General features: G+C 41.8%; 1 protein-coding gene across 5 annotated transcripts in view; it reads left to right on the forward strand.

Annotated features, from left to right (window-relative positions):
- slc4a11 (solute carrier family 4 member 11) overlaps nucleotides 1-17,403 on the forward strand; it is a 117,846-nt gene that overhangs the window by 56,729 nt on the left and 43,714 nt on the right. For 4 of the 5 annotated variants that reach the window (XM_086152406.1, XM_086152380.1, XM_086152389.1 and 1 more), the window contains 3 exons: nucleotides 5,106-5,222; nucleotides 12,351-12,394; nucleotides 15,098-15,326. In XM_086152406.1, coding sequence (XP_086008532.1) covers nucleotides 5,106-5,222; nucleotides 12,351-12,394; nucleotides 15,098-15,326 — 390 coding nt within the window. The remainder of the gene's footprint in view (nucleotides 1-5,105; nucleotides 5,223-12,350; nucleotides 12,395-15,097; nucleotides 15,327-17,403) is intronic. The other variant, XM_086152414.1, reaches the window with a different exon arrangement.

A 17,403-nucleotide genomic window follows, 5' to 3' on the forward strand; every position in this document is an offset into this window, starting at 1 on the left:
TATCAGCAGAATAAACAGCCTGGAGTTTGAAAACATTGTAATTGTGTCAAATATTTACCAGTCATTCTTCACTGGAGCTTTGGGTAAAAGAAAATAATACCAATTATATCATTTTTTCCGCACTATAGGGCGCATTGTATTATAAGGCGCACCTTCAATGAATGGCCTGTTTTAAAACTGTTTTCATATATAGGGCGCATATAATAGAAACTACTGTAGCAGCAGGGGTTGCGTTATGCATCCACTAGATGAAGCTGCGCTAAAGGGAAGGTCAACAAAACAGTCAGATAAATCAGTCAGTCAAACTTCATCAATAGAATACAAACCGACGTTCTGACAACTCCGTTCACTCCCAAAACAAGTTAGTGCATTCACAATAAGTTACCGTACATACCGGTAGCTCTTACCGTTATTTGCGCTGCCCTCGCTGAAAATGTTTTTCCAACTCCCATTTGTCACAGTTCAAAGCTTTTCATAAAACAAAAGCACCAAGAAGGACCAGCTCTAAATTAATTGATGTTCATGTCGCTAGCTAGCGCTGTTGCCTTCATGCGTAGTGACTATAGAGACGCTTCGACTTGCTGCTCTCTGTTCAAGTTTGTCCTCCAACTATGGCCATTTCTCTTTGTTTCCTCAGAAACTCTGTTTAGTCTTTTTACTTGGCGCAGGTCAGCTTCTTGCTTCCTCCATTTCCATACCATTGATTCATTAATGTTGTATTCTCTCGCTGCTGCTCTATTGCCGTGTTCTACTGTGTGACCGATCGCCTTGAGTTTTAACTCTGCATCGTAAGTGTGTCTCTTGAAAGGTGCCATTTTGGGATCTTTATACACACACAAGTGGTGTGGGACTTGAATTCCCCTTTTATACCGCTGCTACTTCGGCGACGGCCCCTGACTACGATAGCCATAATTAACCAATATTGATCCATATATAAGGCGCATCGGATTATAAGGCGCACTGTCGGTTTTTGTGAAAATTTAAGGCTTTTAGGTGCACCCTATTGTGCGGAAAATACGGTTCTTGAAATGTATTAGTATTTAAAACAGTAATACTGAAAGTACAGTGTGGCCTTCCATTGGACTCTATTAGATATATTTAATCCAGTTTGGACTGCGTTCCCACAAAAGTGTGTGTGTGTATGTGTGTGTGTGTGACAACGTTGCAACGTTGGCTCAGGTTCCGGTGATTTACCGTCAGAACAGACTGTCCCTCTGATCGTTTCTCAGAACCCGGTTCTGTATGTCACACACGTTAAACGCTGCTGGAGAGTGCGCTGCAACACATCAATCATTCAGAGTACATAACTCAACCACACTCACACACATACTTTTCCTTGTTCCTCATCCATCTGATGTGCTTCATTCTGGTGGTATGTTCCTGTCACGGGAGAAAGGGGGTTGAAAAACAGTGAGATATGTCGTTGGAAGTTTGTGTGTGTGTGTGTGTGTGTGTGTGTGTGTTTAGCTACTCACAATTGAATACATTTAGAAATGGAACCCATAGAGCTTGTACTGTGCTCTTCTGCATGAAGTACCACTCTCCCTCCATTCCTCTCAAGGTGATTTGAAAGTCAAACCTCAGTACGTGAGTCTGAGTTACAGGGGGCTGTTGCCAGGGCGATGATATGTCTGGGGTTAAAATAATGTCAAGAGACCTGGGACGATTTGGTCCCCCAGCAGAGTTGGGGGGCAGTGGGGGACGTGACAGCGGGGGCTCCCTGTGGAGAAGGTCAGCAGATAAAGAGCACAGGTCACCGGACGGCATGCACTCCACACAGTGCGACCATCTCAGCACGCGCCACGAGCCCGCCAGTCGCCACCAGACGACAGAGCAAAGGCACTGCTGTTTTGGAGGGGAGTGGATGAGTCATCCCGCCCTCCCCCAACCCCAAAACTGCAGCCCTTAGGGAAAAAAGTTCCATCACCAAAAAATATAATTTATACATTTATATATACGTGTGTGTGTGTGTGTGTGTGTGTGTGTGTGTGTGTGTGTGTGTGTGTGTGTGTGTGTGTGTGTGTGCGCACACTTCTTTGCATGGGTTTTTCCAACAGCAACAATAGTGTAGTAATAGTATGATTATTGTCCCCTTAACATTTTATTATCCCCTTAACATTTTATTAAATATTATCTGCTTTCTCAATTTCCTTATTTGCATTTTTCACTTCTCTGCACTCCTGCACACTTCTGATTTTTTTAATTTTTTTTTTTATATAACCTTTGACTATTTAGAGCAATGTTTCCAAATATACACATTTATTAATATTTTATTCCTCGTCCTGTTTATCTGTCTCTCAGGATTTATTTGTCTTATTATGCACTGGTTTCCTTCCTCCGGTGTTTCCCTGAAACAGCTGCTGTGTTTCCTCCTGTTTTTTGGCTCAGGTCATCCTGTTATTATTTTATCTGTTTTAATTATATTAATGGTAACAGTGCTAGGCAGATCCCTATTGTCTCATTGTCCGAAAACACTTCATGTACATGGGGGTTATTTGACACATTGAGATCGATTGTGAGTTGAAAGAGAGACGGGGCAGAGGTCCCAATGTTTGATGGCTCTTAGGTCACTGACTCCAATGAGTCTACAGCTAGTTCGGTGTCACAAGGGGTGGTTTGGAAATGAAAGAATAGGCAGCCTCCTTAAAAGTATCATAGCACGCTGACATGCATCTGCACGTGACGGCAAAAGCCTGGCAGGAAGTGCATGGTGCTCCCAGGCTCTGGCCCAGAGATCCACTCTGATCAGGAATAGAATATAACCAGGAGAGATGAAGTGGTAGGCTAGCGTTCCTGGAGGTTCTGCGTTCTTCTCCGCGTTACAAGCACCCCTGTGAGTCAAGCGTGACCTTCCGTTGCCCTTAAAGAGCTGAAATGACCCCTCGTTACCACCTCCATACCCCTGCCGACTCTTCCGGGTACACATGTTCCAAATGTTCTTGGAACATGCTCCACTGTTTGGACTTGAGTACCATGCCCCCAGAGACCTGAAAGATTGTTTCCAGTCAAGAGCGCCATAGCACTGATCTTTCCTTCATCTCATTGATTTAAGCCCCTCCTCTTTTGCCATTCTTTCTTTGCCAAAGATGTTGGGTTTCACTGGAGGCAGTGACACTCTTGTTTGCAAGGGGCAGCTCATGCAGCAGACTCTTATTCATCCTCTAGGGGGCAGCAAAGTGGTGGGAGCAGTGATGTCACATGGACAGCAACGTTCCACTGGGAGTAGCGATGTCACACAGAAGTCCACTCAGGACTCTCTTACAGATTGACTCCAGCGTGCTGTTTAAATGCTGGTTGTGTAGAAAAGGGTTGGCCACGTGACCTGCTCTAAGAAACTGCTAGCTAACTGACTAAACACACCAGTGTTTACAGAAGAAGGTGAGCTCAGAGGAAAGCATAAGAACTAGAACCCTGGATGCCAAAACATCACATCGGGGGAACAGAATCTAGAACCTTGGAAGTCGCTGTTCCAGCCAACTGCTGTTTAATCTCGAGACAAAGAAGTAGCATGTAAGTGTGCTAAGATGCTACTACCTGCTTACCTTTAGGCTTTAATTAGAGCAAAAATATTAAGTCCAACATGAGTGCAAATATTAGCCAGTGAGTGCAAATGGAAACATTTCCAGCAAGGAGTTGTTATTGACGATGATCCACTCAGAACGTTTTGTCTTTCGTCAATGTCGACCCAGCGCTGGGTGATCAGGGCTCACAAGCAAGACTTCGGCACAGCTTGGGTAACCTGATGAAGATGAATCATCTCTGCCAAAGATGTTATCGAGATGGATTCATTGACAGGTTCCCTTTTTTGTCACACTAGCTGAAAGTGCATTGAGATGTTGATGTTGTATGGCGTTGGTCATGTGATGCCCATGCATCCCCTTTGTGACATCACGGCCCACCTCCAGTGCTACCACACACACACGCACACACACACACACACACACACACGCACACACACACACACACACACACACACACACACACACACACACACACACACACACACACACACACAGGTTCCAAAGGAACCAAAGGCATTGTCAGTAGATGGCGTCAGTTGCTAAAGAGGTCTGAATGCACCTTTCAGTATTTATACCTCCTGTGGTGGAATGATCTTGATGATATGTTGACAGTCGTTTTTAAAATCCTTCTGGAAATCCTTAAATGATCCGAGCAACGCTAAAACGGTTTGCCCGGGCGCTTTATACAATCCCCTGCTGCTGTATTACACTGTAATAGTACGTATTCCAACGTTAAGGAGTAAGATGTAACATCTGTGGCTCAAGTTTGTTATTTGATAAGAAAAAAAAATGAACCGATAGTCACCTTTCACTTGTGCCAAATTAAACTGTTGTTATTGGCATGGAAAATAAAAAGATTAAATATACAATAAATAATACAAAATCTTGACTATATTTATGATCAACCGTAAGAATGACAAAAAGACAGGAGGCAGAACTAGAGGTCGCAGAGATGAAGATGCTAAGGTTCTCTTTGGGATTGACTAGGATGGATAGGATCAGGAATGAGTCTATCAGAGGAACAACACATGTTAGATGTTTTGGAGAGAAGGTCAGAGAAGCCAGACTGAGATGGTCGGGTCATGTACAGAGGAGGGATAGTGATTATATTGGTTGACGGATGCTGGAATTGGAGCTGCCAGGCAGGCGGTGTCGAGGAAGACCAAAGAGAAGATTTATGGACGTAGTGAGAGAGGAGGCTGCAGAGAATAGGGTTAGATGGAGAAGGTTGATTCGCCGTGGCACCCCTGAAGGGAAAAGCCGAAAGGAGAAGACTATATTTATGATCACAGTTCCTCAAAAACTAATGATGGCTCTTTTTTCCAAATTTTTTTGGTGGGTGGAGGGGGCATGGGACATGTTTGAAAGGTAAGAATTTGCTCACTCTGGTTCTTCTCAAGGTGTGAGAGGACATAATCCCCTTCATCTCAATAAATGAATATTATCTGACTGCGCAACACCCCGGTTTTCCTCAAAAATCCCGATTTACACGCTCCTTGGCCTTTCGGAGATATAAAATACTTTCATGCTGGATTCTGTGGAAGGTGATGTCCAAGAGGTGACCCTGTGCTGTTGTGTCCCCAGAGCAGCGGGAGGCAGAGCAGGAGGAGGGCAGCGACAGTCGAGAGGAGGGACAGGACTCGTTGATTGCCTGCGGAGATGACATCCACCTCTATGACAACCAGATCAGCCCGGGGCCAGGTCAGTAAAGTAGGAGGATCACCAACGGGAGGGGTAGGACAGAGTGCAAAGTGTGTGTGGAGAGGAAAGAAGGGGATCGGGAAAGCCTGGGGGTGAGAGAGGCGCTCAATATCTAAGAGTTGCCACTAACACAGATGAAGTGAAGCTGGAACACTGATCCAAGACACCCAGCACATTAGCAAATGTGCTAATCTAGCGCTGTTTATCAACCTGTATATTTTCATTTTAAAACAGACGGTTGACACCTTGGCTGAATCGGCAATCAATGATCTTGTGAAAAGCTGCTTGAATTTCCTGAAAAAAGGCAGACTAATGTATATTGAAAGTAACAATTATATAAATTGAAAAAAATAAATAAACAGGGCTAAACTGCGGTACCTTTTTATTGAACTTTAAATCAACAAAATAGGTTTTGACATTGTGCCTGATTTTGTTATTACAGATTTGATACACTTTCTTGCACGTTTACATTTTGACTAATTAGCTCACTCCCACTGTCCATTCTATGTTGTTTAGACATTTTATTCATTGACTGAGTGGGTTAATGTAAAAAAGAATTAAATTCAATTTGGAAATGAAAACAGAAACCTTTAAAAAGAAATAAAGAATAATGAATACTGTAAGATGTGTTTTGAGGTACTGCAGTACTTTTACTTTGAACTGCCTCTCCCTCGACTCCTGTGACCCATTTACTCCACATGACTACATTCGGAAAGCATTCACTTTTTTATGATTTGCTCCAATCTTAAGAATCTCATCTATCCAATGACACACCCCGAGTGCCCACCGGCACATGACAAAGCGATACCCTGCCCCCCCCCGTCAAAATGTAAAGAGTGAAAAAGGTGGGGTGGGGTTATGATCTAGAGAATGTCAAGTGAGAGGAAAGTGAGGGAAAAGAAAATAGACCTCTGGGATTTATGATGGGGTTGGGCCGATCTTCTGAAACGCCATTAACAAAACGAGCATTTTAGTCTGTTTGCTTGCCGCAGTACATCGAGAGGCTCCTGAACAGGAATTCACATTTGATAAAAATTGGCATAGTTAAATCCCTTTATCACAAATTTGGGAGCAGTTGCAAGATGACACTTAACTAGTGAACCCATTAGCAGCAAAGGGCCAACACAAAGGTTACATGTCCACTGCGTTTAAAAATGATTATCATTTTGACTTTAAAGTGAGCTTGAAATAAGTTAAAAGCAGTTTCCTTTCTTTTCTTTTGGTTTTGGTTGAACAAAATTTTCATTTTAATTTTAGTTGAAGCGACAGTTGACAGGGAGTCATGGACGAAGGGACAGATGTGTACGTCGAGCTACAGCGGCAGGTGAGAGGATAAGTTCAGATTTTTATTTTTTTTATTTTTGGAATTAGTTATGAAAGAAACATGCAGGATTTAAGAAACCGTCATTTTTTTTCTACCCCCGGTCGCGACATGCAGGCCGAATCCTTGCGGAGTTATTTTTGTTGCCTTGTATGAGGAGGTTAGGCTAGCCGCCCATGTTTCATGCTATACTAACTAGCAGGAAGCTGGTGTTATGCTCCCAAATTGTGCATCAAGAAGAACACACTGTCAGGTAAGTGAGTTTCTCTCTGCGTTCGAAACTACGTTATACGGTGATGTAGTTGCGTTATGTGGTCATGTAGAAAGCATCAAGCAAAGGATGTGTATGTGTTTTGTGGTGGCTGGAGGTTGCAGGTACGTTTTCCATGAACCTTTGACTCCACTCCTTTGCATCCACCATTGCAGAATTAGTGGTGTAGACAATGAAAATTCAAATTCATCTGTACAGTGTTTGGTATTAACTATTTACTTGTATTTCCTTGCGATGATTTTTTTTTTCTAATATCCATTTTTTTTCAGAGTTTTCAATAATTATTATGTAATAATTGTATGTTTTTCTTAATGGCATTTTTATTCGTTATTTATTTTTGTGGTTCAATTATTGGAATTCATTTAGATATTTTAAATCTTCTATTTTATTTTTTAACATTCATTTGATTTGTTTGTTTTTTTAATATATATATATATATATATATATATATATATATATTGGGGATTTTAAATATTGTATTAAGGACAGTAAATAGTTTGTTTTTTTTTCAAATGCGTCTTAATTAATTGTTGGAAAAAGTTTCAAATGTAATTAAAGGTAAAATGTTTTCCAATGCTTTTGATCCTATAAGTTCCTAAAAGTGACAAATGGTGACTTCCATCCGAGTTGAAAGTCATTTCTGACGGCCCGTCAGTTCACTGCGAGTGCCGCGGCAGGTGTTGACATGACAGGCGGCTCCTCAGCTGCAGGTGCAGATGATTTTGACCCCATCTCCGATCCAACCGATTCCACCACCCTACTGCGGGTCAGCGGGTTGTCGTTGCCGCAGCGACAGTCACAGGTGCAACACTCTGGGGGGAAATGAGGGGAAAGGGAGACAGCTAGACATGTGACAGGTGACCATGTCAGTGGTTGGGATTCTACCGACATAGGATGACCTCAGGCGTCTGAGGGGCCCGGCCAATCACCAGCCGGCTCCTCAGCTGCGCCCCCAAACTCTCCTCCACCTGAACATGGGATAAAGTGGTTCAAGTGAATCCTTACTGGGTTTTTAATAACGCCTTCCTCAACCGGATGATGTAGTGGCTTTCTAGCCCCAGGGCTCAACCTCCCAGGACAGCATTCAGGGTCTACCTTTGCATCCATTTGAGGTTGATTAGGATCATGTTCCAGATATCCTTCCCTTTGATACCACAGGAACCCAGGCCCTCTCATTCATTCATGCATTGATATCCTCTCCATGCCAAATGATCATAGAGAGCTGGATTGGAATCTTCATAATCATGTCTGCAAGATGTTATTTGCTTTGCTTGAAGCTATCACCAAAAGTGAGTCTTCAACAAAAAGGACAAAAACTGAAATCCCCCCGGAAAGAAAGACAAGGGGAATAGGAGTTATCTGCAATTTGGCCTAAAATAACCTTTTACAATCTAATCAGAAAAAAATTCCAACAGGGAGTTGACAAAAGGTGCCAATAAAAATAATTATACTTTAAATTAAAAAAACACCTGCTGAGATTTTTGAATTTATTTGTTTTGAAAAAGTCAATCTTGAAAATTGTCCCTACCTTCCAGTTTCCCCCTTCTGACATTTCACTTATCCAGAATCCTCAGACAAACAAATCTTGAGCTCATTTAATCTCATCAGTGTCAAAACCATGAAGACCCATTTCAGTTATTGACTTTAAAAACACTTCGGGAAAGTCCGCTGTGTCTGACCTTCATTGTGTTCTAATTTAATTTATTCTAATAAAAATCGTCTGCTAGGGATTTCCGGAGATAAGCAGTAAATTATCTGACAATTTCAGAAAAAAATTGCCAGTGAGAGTCTGAATGTCAGCAGGAATTTATATAAAATTGTAGATGATAGAAAAAAAAGAAAAAAAAACAGTGTGGAAAAAAAAGTTAAATGGTAGAGCCCCTCAAATTAATATGATAGCTGGTACATTTTAAGGTTTCTCAAGATTTCTTCTGTGGGCGGGCAGATCATCCACCAGAGGGTTAATGATTATCATTTTATTTATCTCTTACCAACCGGAAACTTTTGTCCCCCAGCCAATGCAAAGATGAAATGATGACTTGCCATAATGGTGGCCACAGCGCACTATGGCCACGATTGCCCCCGATGTCTGACTAGCACCTTGCTAGTTTAGCACCTGGCTCAACTGGAATCCACTTCCGTGACGGGTTAGTAAGTGGAAAAGTGACAAACGGGCCTGTCCAAATGGGGCTGTGACAATATTGTCTTGCACATTAACAACCCCCCCCCAACAGTTTGTCATAAAGCTGCAGCCCCAACCCCCAAACCACCATAATTTGAAATTAATTATATGATTACATTTCTGGGTTCAGTCAACTTGGCCGGATGCTGGAGTTGGATGAAAGTTGCAGGGAAGGATGGGTGTCTCAACTTCCTCCGCTCAGGCCCAAGGTCAGTGGGCTTACAGAAGGAAATAGGTCATAAACAGGTTGTTTGAAATTTTATCTCTCAGTCAAAACTGACCTTGAAAAAATAATTACCGAACGCAGATGCGGTTGCACTGCCATACCAGCAAATGTCAGTATCAGTAAAACGCCCCAGGAGTGGTGACACCCGCAGTCATTAAATGTTGGAAATGAGAATGCAGAAACATAAGAGGAAGTCACATGCAATGTTGTTAGCTCTCGCATGTTTTGCATAACATCTGCATCGCCACAACAACCAGTGACCTTAGTAGAGATTCAAACTTCGAGCTGTACCTAAACTTAGAGGTCACGAATATTATAGTTTTATATATTAATTCACCCTGCAATTGACAAGTGACCAGTTTAGGACGTACCTTGCGTCTCAGCCAATGACAGTAGGATAGGCTCCTGCCACCCTGAATGCAATATAAGTTAGTTAGTTAGTCCTCTTGCACGAGATGCGTAGAGCCAACCGTGGCTACCAGGTTTCTCCATTGGGGTCTGTTGTTGGCAAGAATGCAATATAAGCTGTACAGATAATCAATGAATCAATAAATATATTCATTCATTTATGGAGGGAGAATGTCAACACTACTTGTCATTCATTTGCCGGCAGACACGATGGATACAGGACAGTAACTGGATTTGGTGCCTGGGAGTGATGTTCTGCGACATCAGAAAATGTCGTCTTATGATGCCTGACTGAATAGTGACCATACCGTTTAATAACACTGACAGATCAGTGAAATCGATAACTGATGCCATAGGCGTTGCCCTCCCCAGACCCTGTCAAGGTCATGCATCCATGACCCCCTCCCCATCCAACTGTATTCTGACATTACAATTGTGGAGTTATTACTTAACTCCTATTGATGGTGTGAACGCCGCTGCTTCGAGCACATCCTTTCCTTAAATCGCTAATTCTCTTGGATTACGTTGAGGCGCACGACGACGGTTAGACGGGAGGAACTGATTGGGCGGAAGCTAATCTCCGTATGAACGTGTGAATATCCGCTTGCAGACGTGGCCTGGCGGCAATTAGAGCAGCTGTTTCCCGGGTGCAGATCAGCCCGCACTTCCTTTTTTTGGGGATGGGGGATTGCAGGGCTTTGATGAACCAAATCCACAGCACAGGACACGTGCTCTGCCACCGCCCCCACCACCTGCTCCCCCCCTTCTCCCCACCTTAGCCTTGTCACAGAGGTAGATAGCGGGGAGTCGTACCTCATTCCTCTCCTCCTCCCCACACAGTCTTTCATTCTCCGCCATTCGTATCAAGGGACCCCTTTGCTTCTCTCTGCCGCAGAAAATCCCCTCCATCTATGCCTGATATAACGACTCGTATTCATCTTTTTGTTTTCTTTCTCTTCTTTTTTTTTTCTCTAAAGCTGACTGGCTTTCATCGCAGAGAGGGTTTTTCCTGCAGAGGACGGGGGTGGTTGTGGTGGTAACGGGGAAGCGGGGGGCAATCGATTCCCAGACATAGCTGAGACAGCGTGTCACGTGGCAGCAAGTAGGAAAGCCCACGGTAACCTAATAACGTCCTCCCCACAGTAAACCGCGATAACTGCATTATGTAACGCCGGCGTCTCTGTCTCCCCCTCTCTCTCTTTTTGATGGGGAGTCAGCAGGCTAGCGATGGCACGCTTTTTGAGAGACCCCTAAGCCTCGGTATTGTTATCCCCCCGTCGCCTTTTTTTTCTTTCTTCCGACGCCGGGAAAATCCAGACCTTTGTACTTTATCAGAGCAGCGGCTCAGACGTGTGTATTAAAGCCTTATCAAAAGAGAACCTCCAATCCCTGTTCAATGAGAGCTTTTACAGACATGCCTCTTGACATATCCAGCTCTGGTAGAAAAAAAAAGGTGGTATGGGGGGAAGGAAGGAGGTCTCTGAACCCCCTCCCGATGAGTGTTGCTTGTCATCTTTTATTCAGAATTTGCAATTTCTGCAATGAGGGCTGATGATGGGAACATGCCTTCCAATGCCACTGGGGGGTTTTGAATCCTAAATTTTGTGAAGAATCAAGGAGGCAGGAGTGCGTGCGTGCGTGCGTGCGTGCGTGCGTGCGTGCGTGCGTGCGTGCGTGCGTGCGTGCGTGCGTGCGTTGGTGACTCCAATATCGATCCCTGTCTTCAACTGATGGAGACACACGAGTTCTGCAGCAGGAATCAAATAAACCCCAAACACATGTTTCATTTCAGCCGGTGGAAATACTAAAGGAATGAAACTGAGTGTGTGTTTGTGTGTGTGCGTCTTTAAGATAACGACCTTCATTCATTCATCCTTCCTCATGTCTGTCTCATTTTCTTGTGTGTGTGGGTCTTTACAAATATGTTGCCTTATAAAATGTACATTATATTACAATATTGTGTGAATGTCTTAACGAAAATATATGACCATATACCGATATACACAAATGTGTGTGAGAGAAAAATATAAGTTTATTAAGAAATGACATTTGGTTTTCGAAACTCATTTAAACTTTACATATAAACAATTTTTATATGCAAAGTCAGGTGATTTATAAATTATAAATAATATAAATTATTAAGGGTTAGGATAAAGTAGATAATGCACAAAAGTTCATGTTTTCAATTGTGACTGAATTTTTAGTGTGTGTGTGTGTGTGTGTGCGCGCGTGTTTGTATATATATACACACACACACACACACACATATATATATTTCACTGTTTCACTGGAAATTGAGCAGGGATTAATGAGACATTAATTCGTATATAAAACTGAGATTATGGACGTGTGCATTCAAAGTCATTTAGATGCAATTATAGATAAATTACTTAGCAATGTTAAAGTATAGTATGAATAATAGCGGAGGGAAAGGATTAAATGCTTTAGTGCATCAGAATTCCACTCTATGTTGTGTGTTTTTAAATCGATTGAAAAGTGACTTTTTGCGTTAAGTATCATTTGATCAATCAAATCAAATGCTGCACTGGGATCTATTTGTAATCCACCTGATCATGTAGCAGTCAGGAAACATTGGGAAGGGGAAGTGGGACAAGCGTACACTTGATCATGCTTTGTTCAGGTTCTGGTTCAGTTTTAGGTGTGTGTTCCAACCCCAGACAAACGGTCTTGACTGCTTCTCTCCTATTGTGTCTCCTCAGACTCTGATGACTCCGGCTGCGTACTACTGAACACTTCCAGGAAGGTAGGCAGAGTGAGAGAAGAGTATTACACACAAGCACTCACATGCACACACTTGGAAAGGGAACAAAGCAGTTACTTCATTCTGTGATTGTGTACATGGCATCTTTAATTTTAGATTTGGGAGGACAAGAAAATAACTGAAGTCTTTACATGTTCACAAACTTTGATTCAAAGACCTTGAACGTGTAAAAAAAACAAAAAGCAAACAAAAAAAGATAATTATTATAAGGGATTGTCTACGTTGAATAATCGGTGTAAATCACCCTCCAATCATCTCGATCGGTTAAAAATAATCATTTCAAAACCACAAGGAAATGAAGAAGAAAAAATGAAAGAGAAAAGTAATTTTACCAAATAGTTATACTTAATAAAAAAGAGTTGGAAAAACAAACATCACCATATAGAACAAGTGAAACTTCTTTATTAAGGTGATGTAATTACTCAATTAAAAATATCAGCGGATAGAATCACAATTTACTGTTTCCAAAATTTAACAAAAAATATTCCTAAAAAATCAATTAGAAAATTGCCATTTGGGGGGTAGCAGGGAGCATCTTGGGGCACTCCTGCAGAGTCTGTTAATAAACTTTACCTCCAAAAATCAGCAAGAAAAATGTATATAAAAAACACATTGAAACACACAATAAAATGTTTTTAAATAATAGAAATAGATCAATAAAAATATGCTGCATCACCTGGAATAATCAGTGGGATAAATTCTAAATTTTATTAGTAGTTGGTTTTAAGTTGTTATTGAATTTAGAATTTCATCCTAAATATGGCTTTCAGTCTGCTGACCAGACTTGTCACTCCAAAAATAAAGAAGCAGCAGCAACAGCAGATTTCATCGATCTGCGTTCCTTCAGCCACACCAAAGGGACTTTTGAGAAAAGAAAAAGAATATAAAAAAAAATAAAGTCATCTTTGTTTTCAGGGTCTTTCATGGAAAAAAATACAGCGGTAATAAAGCTGTCTTATTGATCATGTGAAGAACAAGGAGGGAAAAATTGATCCAGAAAGAGAAAATATTCTGCGAGAAGGATTCAATATGAATAATATATACATGAAAGTTATGCTGTGGGTCAATATTGTTCACCACACACACACACGCCGACTGAAAAGGAACAAACATTACTTTAACTTTGTGTTACTCATTTAAAGCTTTATATTTACATAATTCACAGCAAGAAGGTTCAAGGTTCTGATGCCTCTGGCCAGGGTTCCCCATATTCCCCTGCCTGGATTCTCCAGGATCTCCAACTAAATCGTGGCATTAAAAATAGGCTTCAACATCACACAACGTTACCTCAGCATTACCAAGTATTCCCTCAACCTCAACAAGAAACCCCCTAAAAAACCTCGCTCCAGATGTCAGTCATTTAGGTTTCAACATTTCATATTTTGTTTTTCCAGAATTTTCCACATTCATTGATTCATCAGAAGGATGGGAAAATTACAGCTCTAAAAAAATGAATATCAAGCCCCGATTTTAAGACACAAGTGAACGGAGGAAAAGTATTTTTAGACTTTGGCCGCAGAGTCTAAAAGCTCAGCGGGGAATCCACTTGTCCACGGGGTCGGAGTCGATGTGGCGGTCGATGTTGGCAAGGGCCGGCTGGTTTCTGGGGCTCTTAATCGAGCTGCGTTGGCGTTCTTGTCTGTCTTGCACCATCCCTTCAACATTCTCCCAGACTCTGCTACATCCTGCATATCAGGGAAAAGTTCAAGCGCTATGAGTTGGAGGCCAAGAGTGGAAATCCGGGTCAGGTCTTTTTTTCCAGGGCAGGAAACCGCTTCCTGTCAATGACTTTAAAATCAAGAGTCCTTTGCGAATTATTTGCAATTCCCCTGCTAATCTGGTCTCATATTTTTCTGGTAAATAATTGATACATTTTCAGGTAGTTTATTGTGGGTCTTTATGTCGCTTTTTAATGCAGGATTAGTTTTGCTCAAATTTCAGGAAATCCCTTGCTGATGTTAAGATTCTCCAGTCATTTGAAATTCTAGGGCGATTTTTGCCTTTTTTTCGTAAGTTATGTTAGTTTTCAGTTTATTATATTATAATAGCAGTTTATTATATATCGCTATCAGTTTTCATTAATTTTCATAAACTTTCATTAACTGAATTTGTAATTTCCGAATAGCCATGTGACATGTTTTTTTATTATTCAAGCAGATTTCTGTTGGTGGTGTTTTTTTATCTTTTGATGTCAATTGTATTTTTTTTTTTTTTTTTTTTTTTTTGTGGCAGTGCAATCCTTGGGCGTTCAAAGAATTATACTGGCATTGGGGAAGAAAAATAAGAAAGGAGCACATCAGCAAAAAAAAAAAAATTGTCAGACATTTACTTATGGGTCAAATTTTGTAGTACAATTTTCCAAGTCACGTATTCTGCAGTATACTGTAATAGTAATAATACTGTAATAGTAATAATTTAGTAATGATTTAGACAACGCTCCAGGATCATCAGTGCTTCCAAATTCTGGAATCGTCAGGCATGTGACCGACCTCTGTGTCTGACCTCTGTCCAACTTGAATGACCTTTTTATTGCTTTAGTCTGACATCCATCTGACCTCAATCTGACCGCTCTCTGGCCTGCATGATCTCTACCTGAACCCTCTCTGTTGTTCATATGGCCTCTGTCTAACCGCTCTCAAGATCTGCCTGACCTCTTTCTGACCTCTGCTTGACCTTTATCCCCAGTATGTGAAGCTGATGAACTTCGAGGAGGAGGTGCGGGCCCACCGGGACCTCGACGGCTTCCTAGCACGGGCAAGCATCCTGCTTGATGAGACGGCGGCCTCGCTGGACGACGTCCTGAAGCGGATGTTGCACCATGTGGGGCAGGAATGCCACGCCTCAGAGCCCAGCTGCAACTTCGAGGAGGTGATGAGTTTGCTTTTCACAGACGCGGGGACCCAAGACGTCAACGGTGAGTGGCGATGTGGCGAGGATGTTGCGTGTATGTGTGTCTGTTATTTGTGAGTTTATTCTTCTCGTCGCACAGCTAGATCCAGCAGAGCTCTGAAAACATGTAGCCTTAGCTAGAAACATAATTGAATGGCTGCCATTTTAATGGTGCGACATGTGACCACTAGGTCAGAGGTTGGCAGACAGCTGCTTATCGATTCACAGGTGAGCTGTGTTCTATCATTGGAAAAACAGGAAGTGATGTCATTTGGTCGATGGACGCTAAGAGACACAACAGAAGGAGAAAGTATGTTATTGAGACTTCAGGGCAATGAAAATAACGTGACTATTTTGCAGCTTTAGTTTGGCCATATGTAAACAAAAGTATCTACACACAGAGGATACATTTGGTTTTTAGGGTGTAGTTATTTTATTTCACATAAATGTTGAAAAATGAATCCACGGTTTGATAAAAATAAAATCATCCCTTTGATATAATGTGAAAAAATCCTAATTCACTCCCATAAAATACAGTTTAGTACAAACATCAATAATTGAAATAATACAAGATCTAATTTGATGATTTCAATTTGCAGGTTGTAATGAAAGTAACTTGATTTCTTTTTTTTTTTCCCCCGATCAACTATTTCTCGAGTGTTCTGGAAAGTGTAACGCAGTCATGAATTACTGTGTTATTGCTAAATTGTGGCAGCTCTGCTTGCAAATAAGTCAAAACATTTTGATTCCACACAGGCTAATTATTTCACACTGCGGAGTTTTGCATTTTTCTCCTCGCCTTGAGCTTATTTCCTATTTTTCCAGCGTGCAGATGCACTAATCTCCCGGACCCGAAAATCCCAGGTTAATTGGAGCTCGGAGGGTCCAAGATGACCCAAGACTCTGTAGAACACTCGTATTGCACTTTCAATGTAGTAATTAATTTCAGACCCAGACGGCAGTTCTTCAGGCCCAGCGTTTGGCCACGCCGCGCGCCAACCGTGGCAGCAGACATCAGACCCTGCAGTGTAACAACATGGGGCGATATGGGAATGCGCTAAATGGACTTTGGATGTGACGCTTTGTGTTATGCCTTGTCAGTTCAAGGTGGAGATAGGACAGAAAGCAAACGGCTATGCATCACAAGAACTGAAAATGGTTCCCGGCATTTTAATCCTCACGTCAAATAATCAATAATAGTTATTGGGATTAATTAATATTCCTGAAGAAACTTCAGTGCTAGCAGTCATTTGATGCTATGATTAATATGGACACATGTTAGGTCTTTTCTTATTCTTCTTTAGTTCTGATACTGATCACAGTGCTAATTGGTTGTTATCCTGATTTTGACTGATATTGATCCTGTTGCTGATAGTGATCCTGATCCTATTATTCAATAGTTCCAATTCTGATTTTAAACATCATTCTGACCCTGAGCTGAATTCCGGTTCTGACCGTGATCCTGATCTTGATTCTGTCTCTAATCAAGAGTTTGATCTTGATTTAAGTAATGACTGATCGTAATCCTGATTTTGACCCCGACAAAACGCAGCCTCAGACAGGCATGAGCTAGTGTCTTTCTGAGCTGGTCCCAAGCTCGGATGAATGCAGAGAATTGTGCCAGACAGAGCATCTGGCATAAAACTGATGCCAAAAAACGTCTATGTGAATCAAACCTAGGACCTCCATACTGGATTGGTCAAGGCCTGGGTTAACAGTGACCACCATTGGTGGTGTTAGTGGCTATGCCTCACAGGTGGGATGGGAGTTAGTGGAGAACGGAAAATTCTGGAGTGAGTTAGACAGTGATGAAAAATATTCCAATAGGTGAGAGAGTGATAATTGATGCAGACTTCAGTAGACACGTAGGTCAAAAGAAATGATGGGCAGGTTTGGACCACAGAGGGTCAGATGGTGGTAAACTTTGCAAAAAGGATGGAAATGGCTGTAGTGAATACTTTTTGCTCAGAAGATTTAAGAACATGGGGTAACTCATAAGAGCAGAGGTGGGAGCACGCAGGTAGACTACACCTTGTATCGACAAGGTAATCTGAAGGAGATCAGTGACTGTAAAGTAGTGGTCTGTGAGACTGTAGCTAAAC

This window comes from Fistularia commersonii, chromosome 1 (genome assembly GCF_037954325.1).
Source record: "Fistularia commersonii isolate RoL2024-O1a breed Wild chromosome 1, RoL_Fcom_v1.0, whole genome shotgun sequence".
NCBI classification, from domain to species: Eukaryota; Metazoa; Chordata; class Actinopteri; order Syngnathiformes; family Fistulariidae; genus Fistularia; species Fistularia commersonii.